Source organism: Gadus macrocephalus, chromosome 14, assembly GCF_031168955.1.
Source record: "Gadus macrocephalus chromosome 14, ASM3116895v1".
In the NCBI taxonomy this organism is placed as follows: domain Eukaryota; kingdom Metazoa; phylum Chordata; class Actinopteri; order Gadiformes; family Gadidae; genus Gadus; species Gadus macrocephalus.
In genome coordinates, this window is record NC_082395.1 from 5,878,076 (window position 1) to 5,891,005 (window position 12,930).

The 12,930-nt window shown below is 47.2% G+C and overlaps 1 protein-coding gene across 5 annotated transcripts in view; it reads right to left on the reverse strand.

Moving 5' to 3' along the window:
- Positions 1-12,930, reverse strand: part of dpy19l3 (dpy-19 like C-mannosyltransferase 3) — a 37,934-nt gene that overhangs the window by 13,053 nt on the left and 11,951 nt on the right. For all 5 annotated transcript variants that reach the window (XM_060070741.1, XM_060070743.1, XM_060070742.1 and 2 more), the window contains 9 exons: positions 12,152-12,297; positions 11,707-11,830; positions 10,627-10,761; positions 9,881-10,012; positions 9,009-9,110; positions 8,160-8,233; positions 6,664-6,822; positions 3,890-4,057; positions 1,793-1,904 (listed from right to left, as the gene is read on the reverse strand). In XM_060070741.1, coding sequence (XP_059926724.1) covers positions 1,793-1,904; positions 3,890-4,057; positions 6,664-6,822; positions 8,160-8,233; positions 9,009-9,110; positions 9,881-10,012; positions 10,627-10,761; positions 11,707-11,830; positions 12,152-12,297 — 1,152 coding nt within the window. The remainder of the gene's footprint in view (positions 1-1,792; positions 1,905-3,889; positions 4,058-6,663; positions 6,823-8,159; positions 8,234-9,008; positions 9,111-9,880; positions 10,013-10,626; positions 10,762-11,706; positions 11,831-12,151; positions 12,298-12,930) is intronic.

The following is a 12,930-nucleotide window of genomic DNA, read 5'->3' on the forward strand; positions in this document are numbered from 1 at the left end:
GGTTTGCAGTGTTTTTTATTAGTCAGTAACTGGTAATAGTTTCAGTTGATTTTCAATAAAAACAACTGACCAACTACAACTGCAGATCTATCGCTCCGATATTTTTCATGATCGGAGCTGTATCGAAACCCTATGAATATGACAACTTATTTTGAGAGATGAGCGGTTCATTTAGATTTCTTTCAATTTGTTACGACAGCTGCCTTTTTTGCCTCACTACTGATGGCTGATCGTATTGTCTCTGGTCGACTTTCAAGACATTCATCAGCATTACTTGCCACTGCTCACCACTGAATTAGATCAATCCTGAATCGACTCATGTTTATTGGACAGTGGACAGTGGACAAGTGGCAAGCGTGTAAAGACTAAACATGATTGAATGAAACTCTTATGAGCAGAAATAACTTAATCAAGGGTGTTGTAGGTAAGATTGAAGAAAGAGATAGACAGAGAGAGAGAGAGAGAGAGAGAGAGAGGAGAGAGAGACAGAGAGAGAGACAGAGAGACAGAGAGAGAGCAAGAGCGAGAGTGAGAGAGGGGAGAGCGAGAGAGAGAGAGGGAAAGAGACAGAGAGAGAGTTAGTTGAAAAGGGCAAAAAGGAAATAAACAACCCCAGAAAATGCTCCATCCCGTCCTACCTTTCTCTGACATTCAGATAACGCTTTGAGTGCAAATGTGATTGACAGGCGAGATGGATTGACTGAAGTGGATTGACTGAAGTGGAATAGCGATCAGGGTAGGTACTCCCTGATTCAGAAATGAGCTTGGCGCTGTCTAACATCTTGATTGACTCATACAGAGCAAGGCACACTCATCCAGAATAGATATTCTCACAGAGCATTTCCCTCACTTATAGTGGAAAGTTGGTTTTGGCCTTTGCAACAGTTAACCCTCCATTCTTTATCTTAAATCTTACCTAGAGCACCCTTTAACCCTTTAACCCCCCGTTTAAGCAGGAGAACCTTCACCTACGAGTTTGGAAAACTGCTATCAGTCATAAAGGTTTCATAGAAAACTGACGCATTGTGTTCCAGAGGAACAAGCGGAGGAGTGTTCTCACAAACAAAAAGCCCATGTCACACGCTCTTGACCCAGGTTCGCAGCTCATGGAAAACTATCACTTTACAGATCCTTCCCCCATTTAACAACTTTATACATTTTAGTAAAAAAAAGAACAGCAAATGTTCATGGACACTATGTGAGCCCAGAAAGGGAGCTATTTCCAACTGTGAAAACTTGATTTTGAGGCAAACTTACCCTTTAATTTGGCAGTGAACCTAACATTAAGAAAACCCTAATAAATCCAATGTTTTTGCCAGTTTCTGCCATTCAGTTTGTGAACATGCCACTCTGCTCTGACGGCATATATTTTCGTGACATTGGAGTGCCTTTAGTAAACATTTTGACGTCACGATGAAGCAACACTGGCGAGGTGAGTGTGTATGTGTGAAGCTCTGGCTGGGGCAGTGGTTGATGTTGATTGCGACTTCCAAGAGAGATATCACTTACCTAGTATAACTTCATGGTAAGAGAAGCATTTCACATACAACATCGCAGATTATAATGCTCATCCACAACGACGACACAAAGAAAGTATCACAAAGTTGCCATGGGTCATAACCATGGGGATAACGAACTCCCTCTTTCCTAGAACTCAGCTCAAAAGGAGTTTTGTATGATCACAGTGTTGAAATTCCAGCTGAAACAGGGGGTTTGTTTACAGTCTCGTATCACAAAGAGTATTTTGTCATAGCGTGAGTTGTGGTTTAATGTTGCAGGTGTGGTTTTTTACCATGGTTTTGCTGTGACATCGGATCAGCCTGAGAACCAGTGTCAGAGGCTCCTGAGCACAGACGCTGTAGGTTGCCACCGCACACATGTGACCCGTCCAAATATACTTCATCCTAGAGTGAGAGAGGAAATTGGTGGATAGAGAGAGAGACAGAGAGAGAGAGAGAGAGAGAGAGAGAGAGAGAGAGAGAGAGAGAGAGAGAGAGAGAGAGAGAGAGAGAGAGAGAGAGAGAGAGAGAGAGAGAGAGAGAGAGAGAGAGAGAGAGAGAGAGAGAGACAGAGAGAGAGATGTCAGTGAGAGCAAAGGATTTAGAAAGAAATGAAAAAAAATACTTTGGGCATCTCATTTTAACTTGATCTCCATTTGAATTCTGTTAAAACATTTCAGAGTCTGTGAACTCTGCGAGGCTTACAGGGATTATGGGAGATGAGCGTGTACTAAGAAGAAAGAGAAACGGGTGAGCGGAATGATTGAATATGAGACACTATCCAAACGGAGAGCAGTTTAGTGGGAACGGTTAAGGAGTTGTTAAGCTTTGCTTGACATCTTAAATTATAAGCACTGAGATTCAGGCTCTCCACAAAGTGTGCCAATCAGAGCCCGGAGGATTGTCTTTAAATAAAGACTGGATACCAAGATCCCTCAGAAGATAGGAGTCATCCATCAAGATGAGATAACTGTTTATTGTACTGTCGTGCTTCACTGTGTTTCACTAAATTACAACTTTAGTTGTGTTTCACTAAAGTACAACTTCAGTGAAACAGGAAAAAAGTGATTGCATGAATAATTCTGGCAGGTGTGATAGGATAGATAGGAGCATTGCAAAAGAGAACAGGTTAAAGGGAGAGCGAGAGCGGTAGAGAGAGAGGGAGAGAGAGAGCGCGAGAGAAAGAGACTTCCTTGCTGCGTCACAAGATAGCATCAGAATCAGTAACGTGTGCAGTATCAAGTGCCAATCCATACGGGTGTGTGTTGGTGTGTGTTTCTGTTTTGTCGCTTTGTTGTTGCCTGAAATGTGCTCAACTGGATAGGATAGCGGAACATCTGTGCGTGTATACAATAGGATTAAAAAAGCGACATCTTCCTGACAGAGTGAAACCTCCACGGGCGGGATCAAGAGTAGCTCGTCGGCAAGCGAAGAAGTCAGAGGAAGCGCATTTTTTTTTAGAAAAGACATTGTAAAGCACGAGCACCGCTCGGTGCCGGAGCTTCCAGTCTGTTCCGTGACCCCGAACGCACCCCCGTCACAACATTTATTCACGGCTACCTGAATTTTGGAAAACATATTTTTGGGGTGTTTATGTTTCTATTTTGTGTGTGTGCGAGAGAGAGATTGTTTCAGAGAGTCGTAGAGAGAGTGAAAGAACAATATGGAGCGAGTCAGTGTGCAAACCAGATGGGGAACAAAAGAAGAGAGGTGAACAAAGAGAGTGACTGGGGGTCCCCCGCGAGCCACCATAACGTTTAAATAGGCCCTGCTAAACGGGCCCCCCCGTCCTGACCAGCGCGCGCTCACTCTGTGTGCACGGCCTGTCCCGATACTGCTCCATGTCGGTGTGCTTCCCTCGCTACGGTAACGGTTGCCTGGCGACCACACTGCTACTGCCAAGTGGATACGAGGACGCGGACAGCTAAGAGGCTACCGGGTCAGGGAGGGGGAGGGGGGGAGGGGGGGGGGGGAGGGGGGAGGGGGGGGGGAGAGGGGAGCTGGGGGGGAAGTTGCGGATGAGGACTCCTGGATGATTGTGACACAGGATGGGGTTTTTAGTAGGTGTTGGGTGGGTGGGTGGAAGGGTGGGGGGGTGGGGTGTGTCGGTGCAGGGGGTGCATTGCTCAGGTGGGGTCAGTTACAGGGTGGTGTTAAAGCGTGGGAGGAACTATGGAGAACCCTAACATTTCTGATGATTGCTCTTCAAATCAGAAACGCCGACCGGCTGAGTGGGCTGCACGTTGATTAGTCTGATTAGTGGGGGAACGCCGAGGAACTGAACTCATGTCTCTCAAACGCGCGCGCGTGTGCGTGTGCGTGTGTGTGTGTGTGTGTGTGTGTGTGTGTGTGTGTGTGTGTGTGTGTGTCTCTGTGTGTAATGCGTTCACCTCATGGTGCTAAACGCCAGCAGGCCGAAGAACAAGGTGTGTAGCAGGTTGTACGCCAGGTCTGGACTTAGAATGGCTGAGGCCCCAGCCACCTCTCCTCCTCCACCTCCTCCGCCTCCTCCTTTCCTCTCCTCCTCCGCAACCGACGCCTCCTTCGCTTTGCTCCCACTGAGGACAGCACATACACACACAACCACACACACACACACGAGAACACACACAATGGGAAGAGACATTAGCCTAGTGACATTGCGAGGACTTTCGGGCGGAAACATGTTGGCGACGTGGGACAGCATCACATAATCCAAGATTGGTGATGCTGTCCCATCTAGCTCCAGGCACAGCCATGTTATTATTCTGATAATTCAGATTGCCAGAGTGGAGCACCCACTAGCTAGCTCCTCACTCTCTTGAAAAGGTCAACTGGTGTTCGGTGCCAAAAAAGCTTATGGTGACAAATGAGGGTCGCGTCGGTAGTGCCATAATATGGAATAGAATACCACCCAAGCACACACACATGGGGTTCACCCACACCCATGAGATACAGCTTCAGGATCACCCACAGGCAATGATAAATGCAAGGCTCACCAACTCATGCATGCACGTGGACACACATCAGATGCACAAGCACACTAATACACTTGCACACATCACACACACATACAGAAACAAACACAAACACGCAATAAGAAAATGCAAAGTCAAAGTTTGATAAATAAAAGGCTTTCTTCATTTCGGCCAACACAGACAGTCTGAATAAAGAGGCATTTGCATGTGAATAAGAGCTAGGTCTAGAATAGGCATGGACCTAGGCTATAGTAAAACATGGATTTTTTTCTGTCTATCCAACATGATAACAAATAACAAGACAATCTGAACAGGACATTGGACAGGGAATAATGGGGAAATACAATATCAAACTTGAACGCAAGAATTACGCCGGCATACAAGCAAAAGCTGATACCAAGATATAAAGAATCCTATTTTGACAAACCCGCTGGCAAATCATCCTCAAATACAGAAGAAAAGCCTAGCCCAGCCTGGACCCCACCAGTTAGAGTCGGGTCACGTGGGCTAATTCCTCAATCCACACATCCCTAACACACACACACGCACGCACGCACACGCACACGCACACACACACACACACACACACACACACACACACACACACACACACACACACACACACACACACACACACACACACACACACACACACACCCCCAAGGGCCATAACCAAAGGTCCCTCCTGGCTCGCTGGCCCTGAAACAGAGCCGGTGGTTGTCGTTAGATGTGAATACAAATGCGATCCAACTATGGCGTCCATGCAAGTTGCAGCAAGACGGAGGAAATTAATTCCTGAAATTTGGCTCCACATTAGTTCCCTTTGTGTGTCTCCAGCTCTCCCTGACTAGCGGCAGGCGGGCCGGCATGCTAATGGGAGATAAGCCGTGCTGCATTCCCTTCTGCTCGGCGCCGCCGCGTACGCGCAGGGCAAACACAAGTCGGCCTGTCAGGAACTTGTTGCACTGATGAAGACACAGGATGAAGATGCAGGACGCTGGGCGGGGAGAGGGGAGAGGGCTCGGGGGGGCAGGGGTTACGCCAAAGAAAAAGAAAAAAAAATGGATTCAGACAATGGATTCGGTAATAAACCATATCCCTTTGCCCGCTGACTTTCCCCTCCCGTTGGTTTGATGTATTTATTTATTTCTTCCACCTTCTTCCTCCTCTCCCGCCTACGCACGGCGCCAACAGCCAGCGCTCCGTGCTCCGGGGGTTCTCCCGTGGGAGGGCAGGCGGTGCTGGGTGAGACGGGTAGCAAGGTTCACTGGGTAGAAAAAAGGTCCGCCCGACGCTGGACGCGCTCGGTCCTCCGAAGGGGTCACGGCTTGACGTTGCGTCTTAAAGAACCGGAACATCTCGATATTTAGCACCAGATTCCGCTCTAATTGGCTGCCTTGGCTTGTTCGTTGGCTGTGAATTCCCTTGCACCACTTGTCTGGGAAATAATAGTAGCCGAACAAAAAGAGGAAGCAATTCGTGGTGGAGTTTTTTTTCCTTTTTGGGTAAATATAATGAACGCGTATGGTTACTAGCATCGGTGTTAACTTGGGTGGGAGTTACGCTGAGTGGTTCTGTCTCACTCTGCTCTGTTTTCCTCTGCCGACCATTGTCAGAAAGTCGAAGAGTCGAATAGTGGTCTTAAATTTGTCTAAAAGTGCCCAGTTCCCTAACTTGACTTTGAACCCCCTGAATCGTAACACAAGACACAGAGCCTTCTGGTTGCCTTGCCCAATAGAAGCCATTAGAAGTTATCCCTGCAAAGTGCCATGCAGAGTTCCTTTCGTCTTTCGGGGGGAGGCAGTGTGTGAGAGAGGGCTGTACCAGGCAACAGGTCCTGGCAGACAGCCACAGTGTGCAAGGAAAGTCATACCTTTAAGTTGTAGGTAATCATTGTAGCAGAATCAATGCGTACTCAGGCTAGGGTGCACAGCCATTAGAATCTTTAGAGAGAATCCAACGCCCAACCTCGAGACGAGTTGCCATGGAGAGCACTCGCTTCAAAGTTGCAATCATTTAAACATTGAGCCGACCACATCTTACAGCCTTTGACGCAACGCGCCAACCAATAGATTTGCAGTGCAGTCTAATCAGACAGAAAGTATAATAGCCTGTATAGTATACGCTGCGGCTGATTGTGTGTGTGTTTGAAATTTCCCATGCTGGAAAACACAAGACCCCTTCCTTCCCCCCCCCCCCGAACGTACCTGAGGTTGCGTAGGGCGACCACGGCAAGCACGGCAATCAGTCCCCCCATGGTGAGAACGTAGGGGTACAGCAGCAGAGTCCCTCCCAGACGCTCCAGCGTATCCATGGGTAACGGGCCGAATGCGTCCTCGCACAGATAAAGGCTGGCGTCGAAGTCCCTGTAGGGAAGGGTGTGTGTGTGTGTGTGTGTGTGTGTGTGTGTGTGTGTGTGTGTGTGTATGTGTGTGGGAAGAGTAAAAACAAGACATTTAGGACACAGGGCTTTAATAGAGAGAAAGAGAGACCGAGACACAGAGAGAGATGGAATACAATTAAAGTGAATAATGGCTGCCTTCTAACCGGGCCAAGGTAAGGGATGAACCTACTGAATAAATAATGTACATCGATTAAAAACAATACAATTGCAACGCACTCCCCCTACCCACACACACACACACACACACACACACACACACACACACACACACACACACACACACACACACACACACACACACACACACACACACACACACACACACACACACACACACACACACACACGAAGGCAGCTGGGTTGGGGATATTAAAAAATAGAACAATACAGGGGAAGGAGGAGGGGAGGGGATGCACAATGAGGAATAAAAACGGACGTGGTCCGATTGAAGAAAGCATAATCCACTGCAAAACAACGGAAACAACAATAATAACAACTGAACCGTGAAAGCGAGTGAAGGAAATGTAATAAAAGGAAAGGCAGGGCGAGTGCGAGGGCGCTGAGGGTGTAAAGAGTAAGCAGGGTTTTCCACGGGGGCTTCGCTTGTTAAATAATGTATCAGTGAGGAGGAAGAGGAGGAGGAGGACGAGGAGGAGCTGGAGATGGAACGGGAGTTGTTGTTTTTTGCTGTTTGGTGCCATGAAATGCTGTTGTTTACCCTCTCTGCTGCCCTTACCGCGGTAGATGCTGTCCATGCTCTAGTGGGCATACACACACACACACAAACACACACACACACACACACACACAGAAAATGCCTTTCCGTGCCATAGATCGATGGGCAGTCCGCTAGCATTAGCCTAACATCTATTATTCAGGCTAACGCTTTGCAGGGGGATGAAGGGGGAGGGGAAGATGGTGTCTCTGGTGGTAAACGTGTCGGGAGAGAGAGAGCTGAGGGCTGGGGTGAAGAGCGGGCGATCGTGGGGGTATGTGGCCGGTGGGGAGGGGGTGGAGGAGGGCCTGATTTGGGGGTGGATGTTGACATACAGGGGTTGGATGTTAGTGGTGAGAGGTTGAAGTAGTGTTGGGGTTTGTCAGTGTAGATGCGTTTGTTGTGTGTAGGTTTGTGTGTGCGTGTGTGTGTGTGTGTGTGTGTGTGTGTGTGTGTGTGTGTGTGTTTGCATGTGTGTGTGTGTGCGTGTGGGTTTGTATGTGTGTGAGTGTGTGTTTGCATGTGTGTGTGTATGGGTGCGTGTGTGTGTGCGTGTTTGTGTGCGTGTGTGTGTGCGCAAATACCGTGTCGGACCCAGGCCAAACTTGGACTTGATGAATTTAAAGATGTGTTCGTCTGATCTGACTTGAAGAGCTTTCTGCAAACACACACACACACACACACACACACACACACACACACACACACACACACACACACACACACACACACACACACACACACACACACACACACACACACACACACACACACACACACACACACACACACACACACACACACACACACACACACACACAAAAACAGATATTGACCATCAATGAGCGTAATACTACCGGACCAACATGAAAGGGAATAATACGTAGACGTAAACCAATAAAAAGGGATAGAAAAGAAGATAGGGCGAGAAGGGCGGAAGAGAAGGTGAAGCAAATAAAATAAAGGGAGAGAAGACAGAGGAGATTAGATAGGGAGAGGGAGAGAGGCAGTGAGGCAACACAAGACAGATGCCTTTTTTTTGCCTTACTGTTATTGTATTGTATCATTTTTATTTTTCATTTTCACGTTTTTCAGATTCATTTCTTTGGCAATGTAAATTTTCCATGCCAATGAAGCTATTTTGGATTTAATTGAATTAAAAATTAGCGAAGGTATAGAGGGAAAGATACCAACAAGAGTATGGGGATGACGTGTGCGAGAGAGAGCATGAGAGAGAGAGATACAAAATATGAGAGTGAGAGAGAAATAAACAAATAAAGTATCAGAGAGCGAGAGGGAAACTAACAAGCATATGAGAGAGAGAGAGAGAGAGAGAGAGAGAGAGAGAGAGAGAGAGAGAGAGAGAGAGAGAGACATACACCCACACGCACACACTGAAGGGGTGAGGAAGGCGGTGTGGTGAGGCGGGGTACCTTGGTGAAGTAGTTGATGACGCCGGTGAGAGAGAGAACCAGCAGGGTGTGTAGGACCAGCTTCGCCAGGCGTGCCAGCAGCCCCCCTGACTTCAGACCGGGCTGGGGACAGGACAACACAACAAGTGGTTTGGTCCGGCGGGGTGGGGAGGGAAGAGAGCGGGACGGGACATTCCTCAGGAATAAGGAGATACTTGAAGTATGAGGAGAAAGCCATACGGCATCGTTTTAAAAACCTTTTATACCATTTGTTGAGGGACACATGGTTTCAAAATCAAATCTGTGAGATAGTGAATTGTACTTTCCATGAAATAACTAGTATATTTTATTGTCAAAGCATCTTTGTACAACGTTATTTTCTTCATTTCTTTATGCAGTCCATTTAGGGATTATGAGGGATACATTGCAAGGAAAGGATACAAATATTTTCTCTTTCTTGTCGCTATATTCCCCAACCCCATCGTTTCATTTCTCTCTCTCTCTCTATTAAAACTCGCACTTTCTTCCCTTGTCTGAGATTCAGGTGAACCCCCATGTGGCTTTCCACTCCTCTGCTGTCTCCGTCTCTCTCTCCGTCGCCCTCTCTCTCTCCATTACTCATTGGCCGCGACTGGGCGTATCGATTTATGAAAGATAAATAAAGAAAAAGGGCAGGGGTATGCTTCTGCCTCCTGTCCATTGTGTGTTCCCGGTGGCCCATTAAAACAAACCAGTGTGAAGAATCTCAAAATACTTTTCTCTCTCTCTCTCTCTCTCTCTCTCTCTCTCTCTCTCTCTCTCTCTCTCTCTCCTTGTCTGGTATAAACTTCATCTTCCTTTTGCACAAACGGGGAAACTAACACAGAAACACAGAAACACACTCACACACACACCTGGTAGTATTTGACGAAGAGCGCGGACATGATGAAGCTGAGGACCAGCGAACCCAGGATCATGGAGTTGCAGAACTGGAGGAGCCACACACACAGCAGGCTGCACACCTGGACCAGGTAAAGTGTGGTCACCTGCGCACACAACCGCACGCACACACACAAACACACACGCATGCACAGACACACAAACACACACACAGTCACAAACACACATATACACACGCACATGCTTGTGAAACAGGCATGCATTTACATACACAAACACACAAACATGACAGATACAGACAGACACACACACACACACAGACACACATTCAAGCAATCAGAAGTAGGAATATGTTCAAGAGAAGAGCAGTGCTTTCTTCAAATTGCTGTCTCCAACAAAACAGCAATCACTGTCTTTATGCAAAACGTTGCGACAGAATGAAACTTTGTGCATGAACTGATACGGTGTATACAAATCTACTGCAAACAAAATATATTCAGCAAACGGTGAGGCAACAAACTTTACATTTTTTTAACTTTTCAATATAGCAAAATATCAACCACAAAGAAAGACAAGCTGTCTTATTGGATACCCAGACTGGGGAAACTTGTAAGTTGTAACCGTGTTCTCTTGACAGTCTGCCAAACATCAGCCCAAGAAGTTTTCTCCTCTTCCTACTGGAATCAAACATTCCTGGGCAGCATATGGAAGCAGCAGAAGGTTAACACCAGCCTTGTTGACTAGTGCCGTACTGTCGTACTTGTCTGGCTGAGATGAGGTCCAGGGCATCCATGGAGAAGAGAACCAGTGCCTGGACCAGCAGGATGAACTGGTTGAACTGCCAGGTGAGGCAGAAGCAGACGCTGGTCACAAACACCAGCCACACCATCACTCGCTGGGGAGAAGACACATCCACAGAATAACTCACACGACACGTGTGCATTGCACATGGACACACACACACACACACACAAACACGTACAAATACACACACAGGCCAAATGCACACAGACATACACACACATACGTATGCACACACACAAACGCACGCATGCACACATACACACTCACACAGACGTACTCACAACACACACACAGACAAAATAAGACACACACTTTACAAACCCACGTTTTCTGACTTGTTTGCCCACACACACACACACACACACACACACACACACACACACACACACACACACACACACACACACACACACACACACACACACACACACACACACACACACACACACACACACACACACACACACACACACACACACACACACACACACACACAGATGCTTATCCAAGTCATTAGCCAGCTGTAGTCAGCCCCAGTCGTCGGGCGGTCCCCTGTGACGTGCTACAAGGTGGCCCCTTATTGAGCGGCTCATTATTTAGGAGCATGAGTCAATTGGCATCGATCAACGCGACAATTTCACTTTCCCTAAATGCATTTCTGTGAGATAGTTTGAGAGAGAGAGAGAGAGAGAGAGAGAGAGAGAGAGAGAGAGAGAGAGAGAGAGAGAGAGAGAGAGAGAGAGAGAGAGAGAGAGAGAGAGAGAGAGAGAGAGAGAGAGAGAAAGAGAAAGAGAGCGAGAATGTGAGAGAAAAAACTGTCTGTGGGAGAGAGAGATAGAGTCAGTTAGAGAGAAACGGATATGGAGATTGGAGAGTGGGTGTGTTAGAGGGAGTGAGAAAGAGAGGGATACAGAGAGCGAGAGCGAGAGAGAGCGAGAGAGAGCGAGAGAGAGAGAGAGAGAGGATGTGAAAGGGTGTCTGGGAGAGAGCGATTGGTTGTGTGAGAGGGTGTGTGGAACACCGATAGCGTGCATACCTTCAGTAGTGCTGAGAGCTGTGGCCTGAGGTAGCATGTGATGGCAGCGACCTGCAGGGCCAGGAAGGGCATGGACCAGTTCTCTCTGAGGGAGATGGTAAACTCCACCCTTGTGGTGTCCACCCTAGACGGGGGGTGGGGTCGGGCAAAAACAAATTATTGATTTACCATCTCAACAAATAACAACCTGACTAAAATATGTCTTGGGTCTGTGTGTTGATTTTCATTTCAATACTGTGTCATTTTCTACTCAGTGTATAATTATTTGCATTTCCGTTCTCTATTTTTTTTTAAATAAATTCAACAAAATAGAACGATGAAAGAGCAGGAAGGCTATTTACCAGATGATTATTATTATTAATTTTTTACATAACAATTTACATTTGGTATGATATTTAGATGATGACGTTTTCTGTTTAATACCATCCAGCCAGGTGGCCCGCACCTGTTGAGAATGTACCACACAGCGGCCAGGACCCCAGCCAGCCATGTGCCGGAAAGCAGCCAGGCAGTCAGATAGAGAGCGATCACATAAACTGCCTGGAGGGAGAACACTGTGTAGATGTAGAAATAGATGGGTTCCAAGTACCCCTGGATGACACACCACACACACACCAACACACACACACACACACACACACACACACACACACACACACACACACACACACACACACACACACACACACACACACACACACACACACACACACACACACACACACACACACACACACACACACACACACACACACACAGCGTGGATTAATTCAGAGTCTGATTGTCCCCGTGCATAAAATTGATAAAATACCCGGACAGACTGATCATTAAAATGCATTGAGTAAACTATTAGAGCTGTTGTGTTAACACAACGCTTGGGATTTCACACAGCCCTCCCTCCGTTACAAAAGCTCCCCACACACACTCGCTTCCCCCCTTGGGCAGTAAATGAAACCAAAATGAGAAGGACTGACCCCCTGCCACCGCAGAGACGCTGCCCATGACATTTCCAAGGAGTTCACTTCACGCTGGCATTTCCACTGACAAGACACCCACTTTTCGAGCCTCTCGGAATCTCAGTCTGCTCTAAGTATCAGTTTGTCATTTGATTGAGCGGCCAAAATGTCACCCCGTCAAAGAAGCTGCTGACATGTTGTTGTTTTTCCATTGTTTCCTATTAAAGTCGCCTTAGTGCCCCAGTTTTAACGCTACTGACGTCAATTC